Here is a 25,052-nt window from a genome sequence, read left to right on the forward strand (position 1 = left end):
TTCCAAACACTTACATTTACTTAAATTTACTTGAGTAAGGTTAGTTGTTCACTTCAGCTTGCAGTCAAGTTCATGTCTGCTTTTTGAAGAATAAAGATCGACTTCCAATCTTGTTACGACTGTACAAACTCTGTTTTTGTCTTATATATTTTTATCTCTGCATTTCTGCATGTTTCAATAAATTGCTTCGCCTATTTGCCATTTTAACACCAAAATATAAAGAAATGAGGCGTGCACAGAACTGTTTGTTTAACAGTCGGTGATGCAATATCATTTTAGGAAGTCCAAGTGGAAAACCACAGTACTGTCCAAGCATTTACAGGCTAAATGACATTTACAGGCTAAACCTGCAATCTAACTGCCCTTTCTACAGTAAGTCTCTTCATCCATTCATCCAAGTTTTGTTTGTCAGTGGCTTGTTTCAGTGAGGATGCTTAGTAGCACTGGTAGTAACCTGGTTTATGTGGATTATGCATGCATTGGTATCAGTCTGTTGGATTTTCTTCAAACTGGAAAAAAAAGTAAGAATTTTTTTATATATATATATACTTTCTATCATTCTTATTTGATCAAATGAGAGAGAAAACATTTTTAGCAGAAAAAGGTTAGCATCCATTCAGTAAAAATTAATTATTGTGGAATTAATATTCAAAATAAACACTTGATTAATGTAATATGCTGAGAATCACCAAAAGAAACATGATTGTTCAAATTCATAATTTCATTTTTCCTATTCCTTGTTTAGATTTACTTTTTTTCATGCGAAGTCCTTTGAAACTAGGACCTCAGTTTTGATGATCACACAACAGTAAACTCACCAAAGAAACACCATAAGGAAGGGCAGTACCCTGTGGTAAAATGAGCAGTACAGCTAAGAGTCTAACTAGTAGCTGCATTGGAACACAATTAAAACTTTAATATCTAATGTGAAGGATCAAGGATTGCAGACAGTTTAAGTGAACTTTTATTGATTTGTTGATGATATTTTAATCACCCCCTAATTGTTTCATGAGCATGCATTTTGTTTTGTTTTGTTCAACTTGGGAACCATACAGAGGACAAATTTATGGATGTCTTATAATGGGTGGGATCCCAGACTGCGCTTCTGGCGGCCTTAGTGAAATTAAAAATATTTGAGGAAATGTCCGGGATTTTTGTTCACCATAACTTCGACCACTGTCTTCCAACTGCTCTTAGTAAAAAAAAAGAAAAGTTAAAAAAAATTAAACCTATAGTCCATGTGCACAGACATAACATGTAGTTCCTCTTTGATTATGAACAGACAGAGTTGGAAACAATGCTTTGCTAATTAGCATGCTTGTTAGATGGAGGCCTATTATATACTCCTGAGAACCGAGGAAAAAAGTATCTTCCCATTGAACTTTTTTTGTTATTTCCTTCCTCTTTGGAGCTAAAAGAGCCCACCCAAACACATGAGATATCAATGAAAGCCCAGGATGTCCTCTATTTAGTACATCAGGACTTAGTAGGGTGGCACAAATTAGTCAAAAGATATAGACCAAAAGAACAAATGTCCATTACAGAGGATGTAAATTAATAGGTTGGTTCTCAGGAGGATAAGGAAGTAAGTTCAATTTTCATTACTTCTGAACCCCCATGTTTGTCTCTTAGGGTAGAGTCTAATTTGGCTTCATTGTTTCTCCTCACAGTATGAAAACAAATGGCCTTGCACAGATGTGAACACACCCTATGCATCCAAATGTGGCACTGAACAGATGTGAGGCACATAAGGATGAACTTTTTGGCCTCAATTTATGCACATAAACATAAGCGTTCCCTCTTCATACTCTTAACTTGTGGAGCAAAACACTCTAGTCATAATAGTTGTGTGTTGTGTGTGGCTTTCAATCCCTAATTCCCTTGGATGTTATCAGAGTCTCCTCCAACAATCGCATGAGCACCCACCCTTTGATGCTGAGCCAAAGGATGTTGCTCTTCTACTAAAACAGGTCTTTGACTTCCATGTTGAAAAGGAGTAAACAAATATTACTCCTCCGTTGTTGCTTTCACAACAGCATAGTAGTAGATTCTTTTTTTTATTTCATCTAACCATCCATCAGGGCTTAATGTGCTTTAAAAAAAAATCATAAAATCTCTTCTTAGCCAATAAATCTGGTAAATGGCACATACTTACTTCTTCATGGGTGTGACAAAATTATTAAGGTGAGATCAAATGTGAACCAATGTTTAATCTTGGCACATCTGAGACAGTTAGTGTTTACTCTTGTTTCTTATCTCAGACCCCCAGGAGCTGCTGAGATGATATGAGTGAGTCCATGCTGAAATGCTGTATCATATATCACTACCACGATTTACAGCTTGTGGGATATAAATAATCCCACTTGGGATGGAGGCCGTTCTACAATTTGCAGTGAAATAATTATATGTACTACATATATAGATCAGTGCATGTCTTCCATTACAGGAAATGATGTTGAACCAGCATTCCTGACAGTGAAGGATTTTGTCAGTTCATGATTGCTGCTTTGTTTAAAATTAAAGGAGGATCAGTCTTGCTTCTGTGCTTTTGCACTGGAAGCAAACAACATTATTAAAAGCATTCCTGAAACAGGTTATTTCTTGTTTTAGAAGAGCTCATGTAGTGGACATCGCAGGGCTGTTTGAAATCCAAATGCTATTTAGTACTGAAGAAAGTGGCAAGATGTCAACTTTAGAACTGCATTAAACAGTAACTTTCTGTCAACAAAGGATCAAATGCTTGTGTGCAAAAGAGTGGCAGTGAAAAGGTCACAGGGGGAGAGCTCCGAGGCAGGGCTGGCATTAACATTTCCATGGGTAAAAACCAGCTTCCTCCTCAAATTCAGGTTCCACTTCCAAAGGTTAGATCCCATCTGCAGGAAGTCTGGCTCTTCTTAAAAGAAATCTCCTTGGAAAATTCATCATCCTGGAAAATGACAGGTCAGATCTTATGTCTGAACATACAGACACAAAGGAACCAGACCAACAGACAATCAGGCCAATAGATGCAGAAATACACAAAAGGTAGCGCAATGACCAGAAAGTATTTAAGTCATGAAAATGCCTGACGATAAATGCATATGAACACAAACCCATCACGTGTCCCCCCGCCCCTGAAAAGAGTTCAGGGCTAAAAGTGCATGCAGGATAAAAGCCAAGGATGAGCCTTCTGACGGTTTAAAGTCTATCCTTATCTGCTGGCACTCTGGGTTTTATTAGTTTGTAAACTGATTACTTAAGTTAATGTTGTCACAAGGCATCCAAGATGGAAGTTTAGCACACACAGCAGTGTTATCTGAGAGAAGCCTTTTATTAGGTGAAAGATTCACTATACAGAACACTGTTTTTCTGCCAAGTGTGAAGTCATCATAAAGTAGTCGTGACTGTTCTCCATAATTGTTCTATAAAGTGTGAAGAGCAGCCACTGGATCTCTGTTGGGTTTAAGGTTGTAAAATCTACTTTTCCAGTCTGCAGTAAGCAGCGCTGGGCACCGAGGTGTTTGTCCGTGGCAAAACTGAAGCGGAAATAAGCCTTTATATAAGCCGATCGTGGCTCAAGAGTTGGGAGTTCGCCTTGTAATCGGAAGGTTGCCGGTTCGAGCCCCGGCTTGGACAGTCTCGGTCGTTGTGTCCTTGGGCAAGACACTTCACCCGTTGCCTACTGGTGGTGGTCAGAGGGCCCGGTGGCGCCAGTGTCCGGCAGCCTCGCCTCTGTCAGTGCGCCCCAGGGTGGCTGTGGCTACTATGTAGCTTGCCATCACCAGTGTGTGAATGTGTGTGTGAATGGGTGGATGTCTGGATATGTAAAGCGCTTTGGGGTCCTTAGGGACTAGTAAAGCGCTATATAAATACAGGCCATTTACCATTTAATGCCTATAATGTTGTCATGGCATTGCAGACCCCCTGACCGAGCTTTTCAAAAAATGTTTTTGTATAGGTTTTGTAGAGGCAGAGGACATTTGTAAGGCCTTTTACAACAGCAATTAATAGGCAAAGAGTGGGGACCCCAAGTCGCCTTTAAGGGGACCTCATCCCCTAATAAAAGCCACTCCCTATGTGTTTGCTGCTCTCAAAGAAGCACACACAGAGTGAAAACATAGGAAGAGAAGATGGTTCAGTGTGCCTCTTCTCAAAGAAACTTCATCTTCAAAAGGAGTTAAGATAAATCATGAGACAGACTGGTTAATGTTTAGCCCTGTAAAAACCTGAGATCTACAGATAAGATACTTTCATACTTTTGTAAGACAACCTGAAGGTGTCATGAAAATGGTGTGTTGCACTGGCTTGCATATCTTTCCTTGGCATGTACATATGCAGTACATAAATACATACAACTCATACAACTGTTATAAGAAAATCAGTTCTTCACAAATGGTCACACCAGATTCAATAATCACTGGTTTGGAGTGGCGCTCAAATCTATACTGTTCCCACAAAAATATAAAAAAAATTTCTGCAGCCCCTGCAGGGAAATTAGTTAAAGATAAAAGGATATCCTATAATGGCTGTACAACAAAATAGTTTCTCCTTATAGCACACTAATTACATTTCCACTGTGGAAGTCAGATAAGCAAAAAACCATTAAAGTGAAATTACACCTCAGATATTTTGTAAACAAATACAAACGATCCAGGAGGAAGCAGGAAATGTCTGGAATGGCGTAATTCAGCTGTCCTCTCCAACAATACCTGTACACGTGGCCGTTTAGTTGGTGTTGTTGTCAAAACAAAACGTAATAATTAAGGAGTCGAGTTTTCAAATTTCAATTCACATCTTAAAATGCGCCACAAGTCAATTTTATATGTTATATTTCTGATTATTCTGCTGTTTGAAAGGCCAGAACTGCAAAAAAAAAAAAAGGTTAATTTTAGCCATGCCCTTTTTTTTAAACATTGTTATGCTTTCTGTTTGTTACATAACTGATAGTCTGTCTAGTGTGGGTCAGCTCATCAGCTCAAGTGGTCACTGACCCAATCTCACTATGCAGCTGTAGTCTCATGATTGTGATTTGCCCCGCAATGCTACTGTCCACTGGGAATGAATAGGAGTCTTTGAAGGAGCCTGTCAACCAGCGATGATTTCAGAGCGTGTGAGTGTGCAGCTGGATGTTTTTTGGACAATGCATCACCCTGTCAAACACAAGCTAAACAGTCTAAAACCCTAAAAATCATTTCATCGTCCTTTTGGCTCTGCTGCCTCCTTCCAAATTCCCCTCGTCATCAATGTGAAGAACTGCCACTCTTTATCCATGAAATTTAAAAAAATGTGCTTAGGAACTAATTTATCGACTTTCCCCTTTGTGACCAAACAATAATTAGATAAATTTGAGCAATTAGTAGAATGAGTTCCTGACTGTCACAGGCTATTTTGCGGGTCACTGCTTTTCTGTGTTATGTACGCTCTTCAAATTTTTATACTGCAGTTTGTTTGTTCAGCCGCTAACCCACAGCATTCCCAGCAAACTCTCAGCGCATGTGTACAGTAAGATTTCATCTTCCACTCTTTCAGTTCATTGCATCAATTTCTTGTTGTAGGGGAAGCAAGAAACGGGGAAAACTACAACCACTCTTTGCTGACAAATCGCCTCCAATCAACCAGCTGCTATGGAGCGGGAAGCAGGGTACACCCTGGACAGGTCACCACTCTGTCACAGGGCTAACACAGACAGATAACCATTCATGCTCATATTCACACCTATGGATGATGACACCATGCCTTTGGGCTGTGGGTGGGAGAATTATGATTTTGTCTATGTTTAGTAAGAAAAACTCCCACTCCTGCTCCTTCTTGTGATTCACTGCATTTTCAGTGTAGCTCTGAGGATTTTTAGCAGTCTATGTTGCATAGATGGGATTTTATGGTGTAACAGTGCCACTGTTCACCATATAGCTGGTATGCACCACCTTTGAATTGAAACAAAAAGAGATGGAATAATCAAACGCACCATGAACTTTCCCATTGACAGTAAATTAGCTGGAAATTTAAAAGTACTCACTACAGCTCCATTACAGCTCTTACATAAATCTCATATGCAGAGCTTTTCAGTGTGTTTACAATTTTTTTCTCTCTCTTTGTTTTTTTTGTAGCTTTCACACATTTTCCACATTCTTCTGCTGGCGGTCAGAACAGTTATCACAGTTCAGTCTGATGTGACGTGAAGGTATGATTTGGGGACGCTATCAGTAGCGGTTAAAAACTGTGATAAGATGCAGATACATTTATTGTACTGTAAACTGTGGAAGATTTCTGGAATTGTTCACATTTCTGTCAAAACAGGCCACAGCAAAATATATGCTGATGTTTGCCTTTCTATGTGAAGATATATCCTCAAATGGCTCATATCGGAGAGAAAAAATGAAGAATCCAAAGCCACAAAGCTTGTACAAATACACTGGGGTTTTGTTTTGTTTGTTTTTTTTGACAGTGTTTTTGCTTTTTCTTTTTAATTAATTTATATTATTGTTGTAACACATCAGACTGAGGGTTTGGTTAAAATATTCATCTTTGTGTTGCAATAGTTTTGAATGAAACTGATGCAGGGTTAGAATACAATGACTAAGGCATATGAATCTTTTTAAGCTCAAAATTCCTTTTTTTTTCTTTCTTTTTCTTTCCTTACATGAACTCCTCTCCTCTTATGTATACTTACTCATGACTACTCATAATTTGTGAACTTACACAATCCAAAGAGATGATGTTGGTCACCGCAGGTTTTGGTTAAGAATGAGACCTTTTGTACTTTTGTACCTTTCCTTACTTTCTGTAACAGCATACTGTATATGCTGTTATGCTGATGAATGCTCAGATCAAACATGGCCAAAGTTTCAAACTGTGAGGCCAGAAAACGTAAAAACGTGACATAAAAAGCTCAGGATTCACACTACTGCTCTAAACACTCAGCTTTAGATTTACCTTTTTACTTCTGGTTCCTAATGAGAGGATGTAGATACAGAGAGGAGGGCATTGACACAACTTGACCAATTTTCAAGGTGCAAGGAGAAGAGCATACACTCTCAAGATGTTAAATCTCCATCAATCAACTTTATCACTTGACTGTTGTGTTGTGTGAGCTTTCCCAGACACACTGCTAAGGGCACAGAAGTCACACCCACCTAAGGGGAGAGTTGCTTTAAAGATAGAGGAGCTAAAACAACTTAGTTGAGGGGCTGAAGTAAAGTCCAGTATGAGCTGAACAAGAATCACTTTGAACTGTGAGTCATACAAAGCTGCTACTATACAAATCTAGTGCGTAATGCACGTAGATCTATATATGAAGATGTAAAGTAAGTCCCTCAGCTTCAGTAACAATAAAGCTTTAACTCCTTTAACAGATGTTTGTGTCTTCTTGTTCTTCAAACCAAAGAGCTTACGCATGTCTACATAACTTTATACGTCACCGCTTTACCTAAATCCGCTCCTGTATTTATTTTGGACAGTTTCCATCTGGAAAGAAACCCTCACTCTTAGGCATTGTTGTTATAGGTTCAGCTACTGACTGTTGGCAACATGTGGCTGTTTGCCTTTGTTTATCTTACTTTGTAAATCTGGTTAAAATTCATGTAATTCCTTCAATTTTAACATTGAGGAAAAGACAGCACTAGTGGAAGAAAGTATATATTTTCAGTCAGTGTGACCGACAGATAGTGATAAATTATTTATTAGGTCTTTAACCAGCCATCAACTTTTAAATGTTAGTAAGTCATTGCTAATATGACTGCGTCGCCTCTGTCTTGCAACACTGGGAGAATAGAAGCTCATATGAAAGACTGTAAGTGAGGCCAGGCTTGATGGGATTCAAATTTCATTTTTGACTGAGCTGCTAGAGCGCTGCACTTCTCTGGCCATGAATATACTAAACTTTAACTACTCGTGCATCCACACAGTTTATTCTGTGCATCACTATTTTTCAACTTTGCCCTCTGACTGCACCTGTCCTAGAACACTTTGCACCAGTACTTCTTCTGCATGTCAAAGGCAATAAACAGTCATGAAAATTTCTACCTATAGATATGATACATTTTCCGTGAAGAACTGATCGTCTGTCAAACCTCAGCTCTTAACTATTGGAGGTGTATTTCGTCGGTTTAAATGTCACTTAAAGATAGAGTAAGGCAGTCTGTCAGTTTAACCCTAAAACCAAATTGTTTACTTGAGTTCAGAGATATGATAGTCATAATCAAACAGACTTGAACTGCCTGGCAGTCTTTCGAAACCCTCTGGAATTTATACACCTTAATCACATTCCTTGCAATTTCAATACTGGCCATATTCCAGTAAGAACAATGACTGTCCAACAATGACACTGAGGCAAAACAGTTTTGATTTTGCTCTGTTAACGCTTTTTTTCTTTACTCATCTTGGTTTATAGCGGTAAATGCTTCCTGTTGACTAGCATCCATTATCAGAAACATCATTTAAATGCACACTCTGATGAATGAAAGCAGTTGAATCTTTATACTCCCTATGAATATTTATCAAAAGACTAAATGGACATAGCTGTTCATCAGGCAGTTCCATAGCTGCAGTTTTAGCTTAATGCTAATTTTTTCAAAAGGAAATTATTTCATTTTCTGCCATCTGCAGCGTACACTGATCAGGCGTAACATTAGAACATTTTAGTGCAAAAGCAGCCCTGACCCATGGAGGCATGGACTCCACTGGACCCAAGGAGGTATACTTGTGTATATGTTAGCAACAGTCCTGCAAGTTGCGAGGGCCTCGATGGATCAGATTTGCTTGTCCAGCACATCCCACTGCTGCCTTATTAGATTGAGCTCTAGTAAATTTGGAGGCCAAGTCTACACCTCAAACTCACTGTTGTTGTGCCCCAAGATTTCCCAGAAGAACATTGCCCAATGTATCACCCTGCCTCCAACAGCTTGCCTTCTTCCCATAGCGCATCCTGGTGTCAGGCGTTCCCCAGATTCAAATCAAAATATAAATTAAGCCTTGGCTGAATATAGCATTAAAATGAAATGGGGAAATGTAATACATTTTCTTGTATCTAAGTCTAAGCCTTATGAAGACAATGTCCCTGTGGTGAAATATATCTGCTATTTCAAACTCAAATATATTTTGTGAAGATATGTCATTATTATTTACATTATATGTCATTCTGTTCATGTGTTCCTGAAAACCGAAGCACATTTTAGTGATTTTAGTCAAAAATTCTAAAGACAATGTAATTTTTTCCATTTTGCAATTTGATCCGGTTTGATCTAATACACAACAATTAGCAGAGTTCAAAAGTTCAGTGTTTGCTCCTATTTTTGATGGACAGGAAGCTGGAACTCACTGACAGTCATCACTTTCTGTAATATATTGCAAAAGTGTTACATAAAATCACTTTAGTCACAGTAATCATTATCATTAGATATGACACACTGACAGATGTTCAAAAAGTATGTTTTCCAGTAAAAACAGAAATTCAACCATTAATCATCATTTATCATGGTTTAAATGCACTGCAACCACCAGTAATTGGTGCACATCCACTCCACCAGTCTATTTTTACAAACCTCAATAAACCAAATCAAATATGTAGAGCAACCCACTGTGTCAACCTCTTTGGAAGAAGGGAACAGGTGAATGAATGTCAACCTTCCCTTACAACAAAGGTTGTCCAACTCAGCGGCTGTGAATTTGTCCCGGGTCACTCCCAGTACCTGACAAATATGATGCAAAACTACAAACTGGAACAGTTAATAATTACAAAGGCATTCATTTACCAAATGAAAGAGCGTATTTTCCAATCTGATTTTGATGCTACTTAAAAGTTGACACAAAATAGAACGATTAAAAGAAATAGAGTCGTTGTGAAAAAAATGACAGAAGAAGTGAAACTGAAAGTCATTTAGTTGTAATAAAATTGGGAGATCATGACTTTAACAATAAAGAAGGAGGTAAATAGTTTAATGATACTGGAGGCATATAGCTGAGTTTTACTTTTGTGAGTGACTTTCTAGGTGGTTATTTGTTACTTTTATACAACTACCCAAAGGGAAAAAAGAGGAAATGAAGGGGCTTAAAGACAGTTTGAACATATACCATATAACTCCAACATGTGAAGCGGACATGTACCGCAAAGGAATCTATAATTTTGGGTAAAGAACTTAATACAGATTTTCACTAAATCAGGCACTTCATCATCCACAGACATTCACCAGTTAAAGCAGCTCAGCTGCTGTTTGTAGCCTTGAGTTGAGGGGGCAGGTGTAACAGGCAGCTCAATTCACAGAGCTGATGGTTCACTCTGCTGGTGCACTAACTCTCTGTCAACAAAAAAACTAATAACTATTTAGAGAACATGCTTTCGGTTAATGAATTGCTATTTCCATCTATAATAAATGTGCCCCATTTTTAAGCCAAAAAGGATTAAACATCTCAAATAACTGTTTCCTAATCTAGTGGCATGTAAATACTTTAACTTATCTTCAGATTGAAAATATGGCTCATTTATTAGTCCTCGTTTTCTTGTTGTCCAAAGTACTAGTGTAGTCCACTGTTAGCTGTAATACTGAGGATGAGCACATGATTTTTTCCGTGTCTCAAAGTGTGTTTCAGAGCTGGATTGTGAACTGTCATTCAGGTGGTCTTATAAAGGTTGAACACTTTATCAGTGGAGGGAGGGTGAAGCCTGAAATCACTATGTGGGAGTTGTCTTCTTTCCCACTCCCTTATGTGCTGTCCGAGGTGTGAGTGTACAGAAAACTGAAATTATTCAAAGTCATAATTTTCCAACTTTAAAATGAATATAAATAGGAAAGATATTACTTTAAATGTGTAAAATTCTCCTTCTGTGAGCCTGTATTTCTTCCTTGGACCTGTATTTAAAGCAAACTCGTGTTTTGTCTCTAAAAACCTCACAATAAAAGGCTTTGCCACTAAACTGTAAATGTTTGCATGAATGGAAAATGTACCTTTGGATGTAGCTATTTAAAGACCCTGTTCTATTACTCACAAAAGTCCAAAGACCAGAAAGTACTGCACAGGGAGGTAGTGGGAGAGGGGCCAGAGGACAGGGAGAGGAGGGAGGGAGGGCGAGGGAGCAGAGGGAGGGATGAGAGCCCAGTCTTTTGGATTTCTCATTAATTCAGTGTGGCCCTCTCTTTCAGTTTTTTAAAGCCCGCCCACTAACCATTATCAGCCCAGGCCTTATATATGCAGCCTGTTGCTGTTGTTTGTGAGTACATCTTACAGAGGACCAGCTCAAACCCACAGCTGCCAAAATGAGAGAGTTCAAGAGCAAGGCTTTCTGGAGGGCAGTTCTGGCCGAACTGGTTGGGATGACCCTTTTTATTTTTCTCAGCATCGCCACAGCTATTGGGAACACAAACAACGCTAATCCAGACCAAGAGGTGAAGGTGTCACTCGCCTTTGGACTTGCCATTGCCACTCTGGCCCAAAGTTTAGGGCACATCAGTGGAGCCCACCTGAATCCTGCAGTCACCCTTGGGATGCTTGCCAGCTGCCAGATCAGTGTGTTCAAGGCTATCATGTACATTATTTCCCAGATGCTGGGCTCAGCCCTAGCCAGTGGCATTGTGTATGGAACACGGCCTGATAACATTACTGTACTGGGGCTCAATGCTGTAAGTATAAACTTTATCTTGAGTTTCAAACATTTCTGCATTAATAGCAAAAATAAAAGCATGGCAATGCGATAATGCAACAGTGTATATTTAAGGTGCCTTCACAGTGAAAACTGAAACTTTTGAGAGGATGTAAGTGCTGAATTGGCACTGATTATGCGGTTCTTGGGACATTCTGTCAATACTTATTAATGAATAGTGATGACACATTATTATTAAAGTATGCCATGCTGCAACAGCTAAAAGAAATAGGAAATATATATAGTGTCCCCCCACATGTACTTTGGCAATCTGTTTTTGGAAATTGAGGTTTTGAATACCAGAATTCTTCACTTAAATTAATGAGCAGTTATTACTTAATGCTACACCAATCTGTAATTAGCACCCACAGCTCTCTCCTTACTGAAAAACAACACTGATAGGACCTGATATCACCCGGTCCCACCCCCCCCACCTCGAGAAGCCGCATAGCTCCACTTAATGTGAACAACAATAACCACGTTTTCCACGAAAAAAATATGAACAAGCAATGTGGCACTTTGCAGCACTGCCAGATTGCTGTCAGGCTTCCTGGGCAATGCCAGCAGCTGCTAAATAGGAAGTGGTTGTGCTAGGAAACAATATATCTATCTGACAAAGTCTGACAAAGTGTTGTTTTGGATTCCTCCCTTAACTTTCACAGCTCAACGGCGTCACACCCAGCCAAGGCGTAGGCATAGAGCTTTTGGCGACCTTCCAGCTGGTGCTGTGTGTCATTGCGGTCACTGATAAAAGACGGCGTGATGTCACCGGCTCTGCACCCTTGGCCATTGGCCTCTCAGTCTGCCTGGGACACTTGGCAGCTGTAAGTTGCACTTTAAAGCCATCGTCAGTCATATATAACTTGTAAAAAGGGAACCAGGAGCAGATATGGCAGGATTCTGCTCCTGCTGATGATATTCTCTCACGTTGCCTATTTGTTGTTGTTGATTGACTGCAGATCAGCTACACAGGCTGTGGCATCAACCCTGCTCGCTCCTTCGGGCCAGCTTTGATCCTGAACAATTTTACAAACCACTGGGTAAGTCAGAGGGGGGGAATCACTTTACGCATACCTCACATTTTTTCTGCATGGATATTATATGTCAAGCTTAAATAATTCAATAATTCCTCAACAGACAGATGCCTCAATTACTTGTGAATCTTCCTGCATGTGTTAATCAGTTACAGCTTTCCTATTGTTTTACATTTAGAGAGTAAAGTAAGCCTTTTGACCATGACCGGAATCTGCGTTTTTATTTGCCTTGTAATGATGCCAGACATTGATCGAAGCTCTCCCTTTGTAGGTGTACTGGGTGGGTCCAATGTGTGGCGGTGTGGCAGCAGCTCTTCTGTACGATTTCCTGCTTTCTCCCAAATTCGATGACTTCCCCGACCGCTTGAAGGTGCTGGTCAGCGGGCCAGTGGGTGACTATGACGTCAACGGAGGCAACGATGCAACAACTGTGGAGATGACCTCAAAGTAGTGCTACGCAAAGATGAAATGCTATTGTAAATATCTATACTCCTGTACAAAAGCGTTAGAATTTAGTTTAGTATGTTAGTGTTTTTTTCTGCTGTTTTGAGGTAACCAATGAGGATTGACGGGTCAGTTAGTGCCTCCTTCCTATTTCGCTCATGTTTTTGGCCAAGCACCAGTTTTTTATCCAAAGTGCCGCTCAGATAAGTTAACTCTAAAATTCCCAATAAAGTCAAGTGTTAATGTTTGTTTTTTCAATATCAGTATTCCAGGTTGAGCCATTTTTGTATACATATTTCTATGAATCTGTATCACGTTTATTTCTGACAGATAATGTATTGTGTGTGCACTTTTGAAACTCCTCTCACTTTTTTAAAAGTAAAATAAAACACTGGATATTAAAAAAAGATTGTGTTCTTTATTGCAGTGTATGGATTTGATTTTTCCTATGCAGTCCGATGACCACAACTCTATCATGCATACAGGACCGACTATGAAAAAAGATGATATCCTATTACTCTGCAATCTTCCTGCACACACCGTGAAATCAGAAAGCTCTTTGCCAGGCTGATCATGTGATTTCATTACACATAAGCTTATTTGTGAAAATGGACTATGTAAGCAGCACATCAATTAAAATAATTGCGTTATTAAAACTAGTTTTCACAGAATGATGCATGACCCACATTAGCTGATATTATTATTTTGTTGTGTAAATTTCTTCACAAATTTTTGAGCAATCTGACTAACCCTGGGGCACAGAAAGGTTTAGTTTAGCATCCTGGCTTTATTTAAAAAACAAATAAGAGTAAAGTTGTCTGCAATTCACAGATCATGAATGGTAAAATGTGAAATGTGAATAAAAAGGTCAAACAACATAAACTAAAAGAGGAAAAAAAACATCTGAGTGAGAACCTGACATCATACCCTAAAGCTTTAATCTCATCTGATGATATTAAATTTTAATTAAAGCTAAAGTTTCCAGAAATCTGAAAAAGGCAACAAATAAACAAAAAAAAAGAATGAAAGTTGACCTCCGGTCATTTCTTTTACAACCGCCTCCCAAAAGTAAAGCACAAGGTGAACTGCTAAAAATTATATAATGACTTAAAGTTAGACACAGCCTATGAATTCCTCTCTCCTGGATGAATGCCTGGTGCTGCAAACTAACTGAGACCACAGGTCTTCCCTCCGATGTGGACTTTGGCTAAAGGAAGTCTTGTTCCAGGTCCCAGCTTGGAATCAAAAAAGAAAGAAAGAAAGAAAGAATACGACAGTTTCTTTCCTGTAATTTTACACATTTATTTATTCATGCTAAAAGATTTTTTTCATTTACTACAGCAATATTTCTTTAGCATTAAGAAAAACTGAGATGTAAAGTGGAAATTGCACTTCTTTTCTTTAAGATCAAAGCGGGCTGCATGTGCCCATGAAATGAGTTTGATATCTCTGTGTTTTAATGAAGGTTGTTTGAAAGAACTGAATGTGATTTAGTGAAATACAGAGTTTGTGTTATTAAGTATTTGGAAAACTGATGAAGCTATTTAGCAGGGCAAAGCCCAACAATGGTAGGAAGTAGGAAATGAGTCCAGTTGCTGCTGGTGGCAGAGATGAAGCATTTCGACAGTTGAGGGAGAAATGAGGAGGAAGTGAGTTGCACAAATGTGGGTCTTCAAAGCAGACAGGCCGATTCGCTCGCAGAAGGCGGGCAAGAAAAGGATTGGGCCACAGTGACGACAACAGAACAGATTTGGTGGTGAGGAGAAGCAAAAGTGATGTAGAGAATAGACTAGCAGCCCAAGCACCCAAGCATGCAGGCAGTGACGTATGAATACAGATTTTCGTTGTTCAACTTACACTTTCACTTAACATTTAGATAAAGTTGTGAGGGGAGACACTTTAAGACATTTGACCGAAATGAGTCCAGTGTGGAAAATCACCCAAAGTTTTGACACTGAGTAAAACGGACACCCCTGTTTTCCTGTGTTTTGCGCTGCCCAGCTGTTGTTGCTTACAGATGGAGGGGTTGTGCTTTCACAAGCAGTGGCAGGTTGTTATTGCGTGTGACAGTTTTGATCCAGCAATCAAGGCTCCTTTTTACTGGCTGCAGCATACTGTTGAGCGTCAGCACAGGAGGCTGGGATTCAGCCTCTGCTGTGTTCTCCACAAAGCGACAAAGTGGTCTCTGCAACACAAATTTGGGAGTTGCTGCACAGGGTTTAACGTGTCAAAGTGCATTTCTTTCTTGAGCTTTTCTCAACCTAAACCTGCACTATAGTTCAATCACACACAGGCTTGGGTTCAGGCCAATTTCACCGACTATGAAAAAAAACACTTTCAGTTCAGTGAAGATGTATGTATTGATTGCCCTGCCCTTCATCAACCGAAACGATGGTGGTTGTTTTGTTGACCAGTGGATCTATAGTAACTCATTCATTGCATGCTTTTTAATATTTAGGGATTCGTATACAGGTCACCGCTAAGAGGATAAGACTTCTGACACACTCACTAGACAAGAGAAAATCAATCTCTCAAAGTCCATTCCTGAAAATACAATTTTAAAAACCAACCCAGAAACTAAAGCAAAATCTCTTCATCCAACTGCTTTGTGCATAAAGTCTATGTGCCTCTTACTTCAGACGGATATATCGACATACAAGGAATTTAAAATGTATAACCAGCATGAATCAGATCTATATTTGATAGCCAGATAAAAGGGTTTGGAGTTGTACTATTGATTAACCTATCTTTGTTCTGTGCTTCGCTGCTGTCTCCTACAATAACAGATAACATCATTGTGGCTGGTGAGGGTGGTGATGGAAAATATGTCGTATGTAGATATGCCTGTTTGTGATTAGGATCCTTATTTAGGGAAAAACACTCAGGCTCAGTGAGAGTCTTTTATGCACAGACGCTTCAGTCTCATGGTCTGGACCTGCGGATGAATTAATCAAAAAACAGAAACATATTTAAAGACAATTTTGTCTTTTATTTATTTATTTTAAAACTGTTTGATGTAGTTGCACTTCTTCTCTATTCACCTTACTTTTATTTTGTTCTGTCAGCTGTTTTAAAGCAGCTGGGATGAAAACCCTTTGAAGTTGTCAGTGCTGTTTTACTCTGCCTAACAGACCAGCATACATATTGATTATATACTTGACTTGCTCCCATTTCTGCTTGATTAAATCATCTGTGTCCATCCTATAATCTCTCAGTTAGTAGGTTGAGGCCTCCCTCTCATCACAAGCACCATAATAAATCCTCTCTGGGGTTCATTAGAGCGGCTACATCTTCATATGTGTTCATGTATATGGTATATAGAACACAACATTTAGGGAAGATATGCTTGTATCTGAATTACATCTGAGTGCCGGGGGGAGTGAGGGGTCGATGCTCACATGATGAGTAGCTTTGGTGGGTTCTCCATAGCTAGAAACAACACAGGTCATCTGAAAGGCCGGTTTCTCTCTGACCAGTCTACTGGTTTAAAGCAAATTATATCCACTTTGTTGGATAAACATGTTCAACTACTTGTTAATGCAAATGTATAATAAGAAAAAAATCACAAGACAGCAGGGTGTGGGGAAGAAAGGTGATTTACGTGACTTTAAACAGGGCGTAGTTGTTTGTGCCAGGTGGGCCGGTCTGAGTATTTCACAAACTGTTGTAAACTAGGATTTACAGAGGATGTCCCAAAAAAGAGACAATGGGCAGTTCACTGCAAGGAAATGTCTTGTTGATGTCAGAAGTCAGAAGCGAATAGCCAGAGCATTTCCAAATGCATAACATGTCAAACTTTGAAGGACTTGGGCTACAGCACCAGAAGACCACACTACCATTCCTGTCAGCTAAGAACAGGAAACTGAGGCTACTATTTGCATGGACCCCCCAAAATTACACAGCAGAAGGTTAGAAAAATGTTTCCTGGACTGATAATTCTTAATTTCTGCTGTAATTTTTGGCAGGTAGGTACAGAATTTTTGTAAAAAACATGGAAGCATGGATCCATCCTGCTTTGTATCGATGGTTCGGGCTTTTGTGGGTGTAATGGTGTGATGAAAATTCATTTTGGATGAACACCACAGCCTACCTGAGTGCTGGGCACCATATCCATCCCGGATGGATGATCACAGCGTACACATCTTCTGAAGGCTCCTCCCAGAAAGATAACGCACCACGTCACAAACCTCAAATCATCTCAAACTGGTTTCCTGAACATGACAGAGAGTTCGCTGTACACAGATGGCCTCACAGTCACCAGATCTCAATCCAATTAATGGATTTTCAAATGACAAATCTGCAGCAACTACTTGATGCTAGCATGTCAACATGGACCAAAATCTCTGAGGAATATTTCCAGCACCTTTTTTAATCTATGCCATGAAGAATTAACGCAGGTCTGATGACAAAAGGGGGCCCGACCCAGTACTAGTACCTAAAAAAGTGTCCGGTGCTACAGCTGTTTCAGAAACTTTTCATGCCATTTCGCTATAAGCACTGTCAATTAATTTACAACAACTTTGCTCTATTTAAACTTGAAAATTTCACAAGAAAAATTATTATGTGTATAAAGAATGTGCACAGAGAGACATTTTTAGGCTCTGATCTTGTTAGTCGTAAACCACCGCCTGTGGAGGATGTTGGGCCTACAGCACACTACAGAATCAAGGAGTACCTTTAAAGATACGCGTGTGCCAAAAGATAAAGACCTGATCTTTAAAGAAATAAAATATGGCCTGCAAGCACAGAGCTAAAAGGACTAAAAATGATAACCTCCTGTATCCACGTTTGCATTTACTTCAGTTCATTACATCTTAAAATGCTGCCATGTGTTATTCTCTTATATATTAAATGCCATGTCATCCCACTCATGCTAGCATCTTTCCTGGGTGAACGTTCTTTATAATCAAAAACATTTTAATGTTCATGGAGATTTAAAAGAAAAAAAAACAGCTTGATTTATAATGAAGTCAACATTAAAAACAGAAGAATCAATCAGAATGATGTGCAAGTAAAAAAAGGAGAAGAAAATGTGGTGTGGAGCAATGCTGCCCAAGTAAAATGTGATTCTATGAAGGGCTTCTCATCCTTCTTTCAAAGATGAAGACAAGAAGCAGCGTGACCCTTTAACCTGCCAGCTCTTTCACACTGAAAAGCTGAACAGGGGGCTGGTTTCCTTGTCATGAATTCAAAAGCTCCCATTTCCTTCACAGTGGCAAATGACTGATGTTAGGTTCAAAGCAGCGTGCCCCTGCTCAGAATAAAACAAGTAGACTGAAAGATGGGAAACCCGTTTAGCATGGCAGTAGCACCTACACCCTCCAACCTATTTATTGTCTCCTTATGTTCCATCAATTTTTTTTATTATATTACTGTATTAATGCAGTAATGTATTTAAATAAAAAATACATGTAAATAATGTGTAAAAATAAAAAATGACTCGAACATGGATAAAATAGTAATTTCCAAGCTGCAACTTGCTGCACGTGATATTTTTGTACCAATTGATAGATTTTGCTTATTTAAACCCTTTTTTGTATTTCTTTTAGATACATTCAATTAAGTCCTATTTTTTGAGCTGCTGTTGTGGTTTGCTGTGTCTTAAGTGAGCATAAGTAGCATCTCCTTCAGTAACACTAGAAAAGCAATGAGCAGAGCAGGAGACCTGGAGGTCACGCTCACTGGGTGAAACCCACATCTCTCAGCTGCTTCTAATTAGGCCTGATTTGTCAAAGGCATATAAATGCCTGTGAATGTCACTCACAATTTCAGGTGGCCCACTGGTGGAGCAAAATTTGAGTTGCCAGATTTTGTAGCACGCAGATGCTCTTTGAAAGCTGATTGTTAGCGCTGGACGTTATCTGAGTAGCCATGTCAGAGATTAAATTGTGGTCGTTTTGGAGGGCAGTTCTGGCGGAGTGCTTGGGAATGATCATCTTTATCTTCATCGGCCTCTCTGCTGCAGTAGGAGATCCAAATGACTTGAACCCTGACCGTGAGATCAAAGTGGCGTTTGCTTTCGGCCTGGCCATCGCCACGCTAGCCGAGTGCATAGGTCACGTTAGCGGTGCCCACCTGAATCCTGCCATCACCCTGGGCCTGGTGACCAGCTGTCATATGAGTCTTCTCCGAGCCCTCTTCTACATGTTGGCTCAGATGTTGGGGGCAGTGGTTGGCAGTGCCATTGTGTATGGTATCAGGGCAGAACATAACGATTCACTTGGTGTTAACGAGGTAAGGTGGAATCCATGAGTTTCCAATTTTCCTGAATAATATTAGCCTTAATGAATGACATTTGGTACTTGGACTGAGTGGCATTTAAAGAATTGCCTTCAGCCTGCTCGAGTGAGAACTTTAACTCTTTAGGTCTTCAGCAGTAGCTGAATGTCACATTGTAGCTGTTTGTAGCAGTCATGCAAAATGATGAGCTCTGCCATCAGACAACACATAAGGGCTGTATACCTGAGCAGCATGCTTAAAATGATGGCTGAAGCAATGTTAAAAGCACTGCAGGGTATAAAAATCCTCTAAACCCCTTGGTATTATCATTTCTAGCTAAATGATATCAGCCCAGCTCAAGGTTTTGGCATAGAGTTCATGCTCACTCTGCAGCTGGTCCTGTGCGTGGTCGCACTCAATGACAAAAGACGTCAAATTGGCGGCTTTGCACCTCTGGCATATGGCTTCTCTGTAACGCTTGGACATCTCGCTGGGGTGAGTACATGAAAACATTCCTTTATTTCCCCTGTCATTAATTTGGCAGATGGTTTCTCCATCTTGCAGCAGCCTGATACAATAGATTGGCTTGGAATGAATTGGCTGTAAATCAGCCTTCCATGTAATCAGCTGATGTACAGCCAGAGAAGCAAGTGGTGTTTTCCTCTATGGGTTACAGATCTCCTATACAGGATGTGGGATCAATCCAGCTCGATCCTTTGGACCTGCAATTATACGGCAGGCTTTTAATGATCACTGGGTATGTATTGGTGATGCACAAGCTGAAAATGCGAGCTTTGTCTAAGTCACTGGGCTTGCACGTCATTCAGATTGTAACATATGTGGTTTCTTTGGCTTTTCAGGTGTACTGGGCCGGACCGATGAGTGCTGGAGTGGTGGCAGCGCTTCTGTATAATTATGTGCTGGCACCCAGTGACGAGAGCTTCAAAGAAAAAACACAAATCTTGCTTTGCCGGGCCCCAGAACAGGAATCTGAAACCGAGCCCCTGCTGGAGGATGTTGGAGATGTAGAATAATCAAAGGAGCCAGTGTGAAAACAAATTCTGCTATATCAAATAAAAAGAAAAGCTACACTTGTCTTTGTGGTGTTACATGAAGTCTTGCACAGCACAACATCTTCCTGTTTTATTATTTCTCCTCCCCTCTGCACAAACTATAAATAGTGAAGCATCTACATGTTTTAACAGATTCTTAAGGGGGTAAAGATGACAGAAGTAAAGAGTTGGGCATTTTGGAGGGCTGTGGCTGCAGAGTTTGTTGGAATGTTACTGTTCATACTTATTGGCCTATCCTCTATTGTTGGAATAGGTCTGGGCAATGATAAAAATCAGATGATTGCTCAGGAAGTAAAGGTCTCGTTGGCCTTTGCACTAGCCATTGCCACACTGGCCCAGAGTTTGGGGCACATCAGTGGAGCACACTTGAACCCTGCGGTCAGTCTGGGCCTCCTGGTCAACTGCCAGATCAGTGCACTCAGATGTGTGTTCTACATTCTCGCTCAAATGCTTGGGGCAGTTGCAGCCAGCGCTATTGTGAATGGATATAAGCCTGGAGAATCTCTTGGCGTTAATGCGGTAAGCGGTTGCACTTGTCGTTTTGGTTTTCACGCAACATAAACCAGCACATTCAGTCTAATCAAGTCCAACTCCAGTTGGACTAATGTTGACTAATAGCTGTTGTCTTTTGCAGCTGAATGTCAGTGTAAGAGCAGGTTTTGCCATCGAGTTCTTTGCCACCCTTCAGCTGGTTCTGTGTATCATAGCAGTGACTGACAAGCGAAGGACTGATGTTACAGGCTCTGCACCCCTGGCTATTGGGCTGTCAGTGGGACTTGGGCATTTGACAGCTGTAAGTAAATCCCAATCAAAATCTGTGTATTTTTACATGAGGAGCCAGTCGGCTGATTGCGATCCATCGTCCTGATATCTGTCATCTTAGGAGGATCAGGCACACATGCATTAGTTTTATATAAAACTGTGCTAAGAGAAGAGCATTAAAGGGTGTTATTTAATATCAAGTTGAGGGTGAATAAAAGAGTGCCATTTAGATAAACAGCAACAATTTGTCAAAGAATGCCTGAACCTTTTTCAGTGTTTAAGCATCTTGATCATTTTTAAAACAGCTGTGTTGTTGTAAATCAAATATCCTGTACTGTGTTAGCGTTGGTGGGTGTCTACAGTTTCTCTCCGTTTACAATTGAAGATTTTCCCTACACTATGTTACACAATTCTGCAGAGTATTTCTACGTGCGTCAGGGTGGTGTGGCAGGGGTTCAGCGAGCGAGTTCAGCAAATCACAGTTTCAAAGGCGGCTACACAAGTGTCACATTGAGTCGAACACAAGTCAGCAACATGTGTCAAGTTTAATAAAAGTCTGGCAATAACCGTTTTAAAGAGTGTTTGCCTGGAAACATAACAGATGCAGATAAACAAGTCGGCGCCTTGGTTGCTGGTGCCAAAAGTAATTCAATGAAGCTTCTTGGGCTGTTAACAGCTTTCAATATCTTAGTGATTTACAACACTGTTAAAGGAAAAAAAAAAAGTTTATTCCGGTCAATCCGGCACATCTAAAACTCAACTAGATTTTCTGTAGAGCTACTGCATTTTATAAACAGATATATGCAAGATTAGCCCCTGCAGTCGTCTTTGTGTATGGATAAGAAGTTCCCATCCCAAATTATAACATAAATTATTCCATCACATGAATTTATTTACTTATAAAAGATATGCTTTGTTTTTACATTTACAGATAAGTTTCACTGGATGTGGCATCAACCCTGCTCGTTCCTTTGGGCCGGCTTTGATACTAGGCAAAATGAAAAACCACTGGGTAGCCGTTTATCAAAACGCTTTTATATCCAAAAAAAAAGCAGTTCACCTTATCCATTTCATTTTGTCAAAGGCAAAACTAATTTCTGCTTTCATTCCAGGTGTACTGGCTGGCACCGATGTGTGGCGGCATAGCGGCATCTCTTATCTATGATTTCCTTCTGTATCCACAAACACGCAACTTTCGTAGTCGCATTGGCATCCTGGTTCACGGTCCACAAGAAGAATATGTAGAGAGAATTGGAGAGGAAAACAATAGTCCGGGGCCAAGTCACTGGCCAAAACAGTGAACAATGTGAAATTTTAGCTTTTCTATCTGTCAGCATTTTTTTTTTTAACTATACTTTAAAATGGCCATCAGTGTTATTCTTATTTTGCAGTGTCTCCACAATCACCTTTGTGTTCTATGTGTTGTTTGAACAATGAATCCTTTAATAAAGATGCTTTTTAGTCAAGTTTCTCTGTGTTTTCACATTTCATATAGTTTTCTACTGGACAAAGTTCAAACTCAGGTCAGTGCATCCTCATTTGTTATATGTATTCACCAGTATAATGCAGTGTATGTTTACATCCCGCTGGCCTGTCAGTGCTTCCTTTACAATGCATCCCAATCTGTATACATTATTTAGGTTTTTGGCAACAATCCCAAAATCATCTCGTTGCACCCGTGAAACAACACAAGGATGTGGATCAGTTAATTGCGCATACATGCACGTTAAAATTCCACGCAGCGTGATTAGATAACGTGGCCATGATGAAGATTTCCTGTTTTGCCTGTGTCATAAGAATGTCCTTTCTCACATCCCATTTTTTATGGCTCGTAGATATTTGATGGTCCCCACACCCTGGGCTAATCATTGAATAACCATCATATGACTTTAAACCCCACAGGTGAATGTTTCCCAACAGGAACCCCGTAATGTGAGGGCAGTCAGCCAAGGTTGTATAAATATATGCGTGAGTTATTGTAAGCTTAAACACCAGTCTGGATAACTGCTGTGGTTGGATGCACATCTCCTCGTTTCTTGCTCCGTGTTGGATGATCATTAACAAAATGTCCCTGTCCCAAATAATTTTACAATGCCATGCGAAGCAGTAAAGGTCCGGCTATTGTGACAGCACTTGGCAGGTGAAAGCCATAATGGAAAATCACTATCATGACGATTACAAGACAACATGCTTAAAGCAGCATTATGCATGATTTCAATAAACTCAAATGCTGGCGTCACAAGCAAAGGGAAAATAGCTACACAAGCTGCAGAGCCTGCAAAAGTCATCATATCTCATTAGATTTAAATGCAAATACTGGAACAATCAGATTAAAATATTTATCTGTATTCAGTATAGGATCGATGGCCCTCCTCACTAGAAAGAGTAGCTAATGCTATTCTTCAGTGCAACCACGTTCGTTTTTCGTGAAGCTTGTATCGTGCATCAGTGGAAAACTCCCCTGATGGGTTTGTCTCCTTTATGTGACATGATGACACTTCTTCCCATTTTTCTTTTTTATGGTAAAATCTCAGAGGCTAGTCACATGACCACAGCTAGTCAAAAATCTCCTTCCTTTGTGTGCTTAACCTCGGGGGTCACAGCATTGTGTTTAGCCTTTTGTTTTGAAGTTTGTCCCCAACAACACGGACAAAGCTCTTTTTGTTGCCCCTCAGGCATTTCTGTCTGAGAGTGTTCTGCAAATTATTTGGCTCCCATGTTGCCCCGATTATTCCATAACTTGGCATTGGAGAGCATTCAGCGGACCTCTAATTATATTTATCTAGACAAAATAAACAGCAGAGACAGGATGTCTGACCTGGTTTAAACTGATTTCAGAGTGCAAAATGAATATTCAGCCCAAAAGCACCCGGAGAAAACCATCATTTTATAATATTCCTTCTAACAATTTCAATGCAATGCCCTTCACTTGTAATACAAACATGAAATAAGCACTTTGAGTGCTCAAGTAGAGTAGAAAAACACTATATAAGAAATGGTTCATTACTATTACCAATAAACGTAAAGGTGTTTATTCGTTATTAGTTTAGCCTGAGTGTGTCTTTTAAAGCAACTTTCACAAAGATCAGGCAACATTTAGTAACCAGTCAGTGCAAAATCCTACGAATTCAAGTGTTCACAAGCTTTTTTGTCACTAACTAACTAAGTGCTGGTCAGTTTGTGAAGCTTGAAGATTAGATTGCCAGAATCTAATCTACAAGCGAAGAATTTCATACCAGTGCTTTCTGCTTTTTTGGCAAACATTAAAAAAAATGCTGTGTCAGAAAGTGGGTGTTGCTGTGGGAGGGAGTGGACAGGGGTTGCATTTAGATATCTGGGGAACTGTGCACAGAAGCCTGTGTGAGAAACAAGGTGCCAATCAAAATTGCAGAGCAGCACACTTCTCACTTCCCCTTTTCATGACCAGTACCACCACGCAGTGATTAAAATGATCCCTCAGCTCTTTCTACATGACACTGCTGGCCTGCATTTTCACAGCTTTTGAGTGTTTTTTCCAAACATCAGCACAACACTCATAGGACCAGTTAACAGACATCGTAACAGCAGGGTTTTGTCGAAGGGAGTGGCTGCTCCCACATCTACAGACAAGTTTAGAGTCTTTGACATGTAAATCTGCATGTAAGACGAGAGATCAAAATAAAAGAAATGAAGCCAGAAGCAATGCACCAAAGGCTCGCTGGAAGCCAAAGGTGCAGGGGCTTGCTTAGACTTAGAGCTCTTTATTGTCATTGTGTGGTTTCTTGCACAGCGAAATTGGGTAGTTGGACCACAAAGGTGCAAAGTAAAGAAAAGAAAACAATATACAATGAGGGGGAAAAAAATAAAAAGCAATATATATGTATACATATATGTGAGTGAACTATATACATGGTGTATGCATAGGAACAT

The 25,052-nt window shown here is 39.9% G+C and overlaps 3 protein-coding genes across 3 annotated transcripts; all 3 read left to right on the forward strand.

Annotated features, from left to right (window-relative positions):
* The first annotated feature begins 11,173 nt into the window (after positions 1-11,173).
* LOC116316221 (aquaporin-1-like) lies at positions 11,174-13,510 on the forward strand. Its single transcript, XM_031734743.2, has 4 exons — positions 11,174-11,591; positions 12,274-12,435; positions 12,571-12,651; positions 12,917-13,510. Exons 1-4 carry the CDS (start codon positions 11,229-11,231, stop codon positions 13,094-13,096), a joined length of 786 nt encoding a protein of 261 aa, XP_031590603.2. The 5' UTR covers positions 11,174-11,228; the 3' UTR covers positions 13,097-13,510.
* Positions 13,511-18,837: 5,327 nt separating this feature from the next.
* On the forward strand, positions 18,838-20,404 carry LOC116316219 (aquaporin-1-like). The gene is made up of 4 exons (XM_031734741.2): positions 18,838-19,323; positions 19,645-19,803; positions 19,985-20,065; positions 20,169-20,404. The coding sequence occupies exons 1-4, from the start codon at positions 18,961-18,963 to the stop codon at positions 20,340-20,342; spliced, it is 777 nt and encodes a 258-aa protein (XP_031590601.1). The 5' UTR covers positions 18,838-18,960; the 3' UTR covers positions 20,343-20,404.
* Positions 20,405-20,446: 42 nt separating this feature from the next.
* LOC116316220 (aquaporin-1-like) lies at positions 20,447-22,597 on the forward strand. Its single transcript, XM_039601649.1, has 4 exons — positions 20,447-20,900; positions 21,016-21,174; positions 22,075-22,155; positions 22,256-22,597. The coding sequence occupies exons 1-4, from the start codon at positions 20,532-20,534 to the stop codon at positions 22,442-22,444; spliced, it is 798 nt and encodes a 265-aa protein (XP_039457583.1). The 5' UTR covers positions 20,447-20,531; the 3' UTR covers positions 22,445-22,597.
* Positions 22,598-25,052: the final 2,455 nt, after the last annotated feature.

This window comes from Oreochromis aureus, linkage group 18 (assembly GCF_013358895.1).
Source record: "Oreochromis aureus strain Israel breed Guangdong linkage group 18, ZZ_aureus, whole genome shotgun sequence".
Taxonomy (NCBI): Eukaryota; Metazoa; Chordata; class Actinopteri; order Cichliformes; family Cichlidae; genus Oreochromis; species Oreochromis aureus.

What these genes read in the sequence shown, in the direction of transcription:
- LOC116316219 (XM_031734741.2), top strand. Translation starts at nt 18,961, where the DNA reads ATGTCAGAGATTAAATTGTGGTCGTTTTGGAGGGCAGTTCTGGCGGAG. An exon ending in ATTCACTTGGTGTTAACGAG is followed by an intron (nt 19,324 to 19,644) that starts GTAAGGTGGAAT and finishes TATCATTTCTAG; the next exon opens with CTAAATGATATCAGCCCAGC. An exon ending in AGGCTTTTAATGATCACTGG is followed by an intron (nt 20,066 to 20,168) that starts GTATGTATTGGT and finishes TTGGCTTTTCAG; the next exon opens with GTGTACTGGGCCGGACCGAT.
- LOC116316221 (XM_031734743.2), top strand. Translation starts at nt 11,229, where the DNA reads ATGAGAGAGTTCAAGAGCAAGGCTTTCTGGAGGGCAGTTCTGGCCGAA. An exon ending in CTGTACTGGGGCTCAATGCT is followed by an intron (nt 11,592 to 12,273) that starts GTAAGTATAAAC and finishes TAACTTTCACAG; the next exon opens with CTCAACGGCGTCACACCCAG. An exon ending in ACAATTTTACAAACCACTGG is followed by an intron (nt 12,652 to 12,916) that starts GTAAGTCAGAGG and finishes CTCCCTTTGTAG; the next exon opens with GTGTACTGGGTGGGTCCAAT.
- LOC116316220 (XM_039601649.1), top strand. Translation starts at nt 20,532, where the DNA reads ATGACAGAAGTAAAGAGTTGGGCATTTTGGAGGGCTGTGGCTGCAGAG. An exon ending in AATCTCTTGGCGTTAATGCG is followed by an intron (nt 20,901 to 21,015) that starts GTAAGCGGTTGC and finishes TGTCTTTTGCAG; the next exon opens with CTGAATGTCAGTGTAAGAGC. An exon ending in GACTTGGGCATTTGACAGCT is followed by an intron (nt 21,175 to 22,074) that starts GTAAGTAAATCC and finishes TTACATTTACAG; the next exon opens with ATAAGTTTCACTGGATGTGG.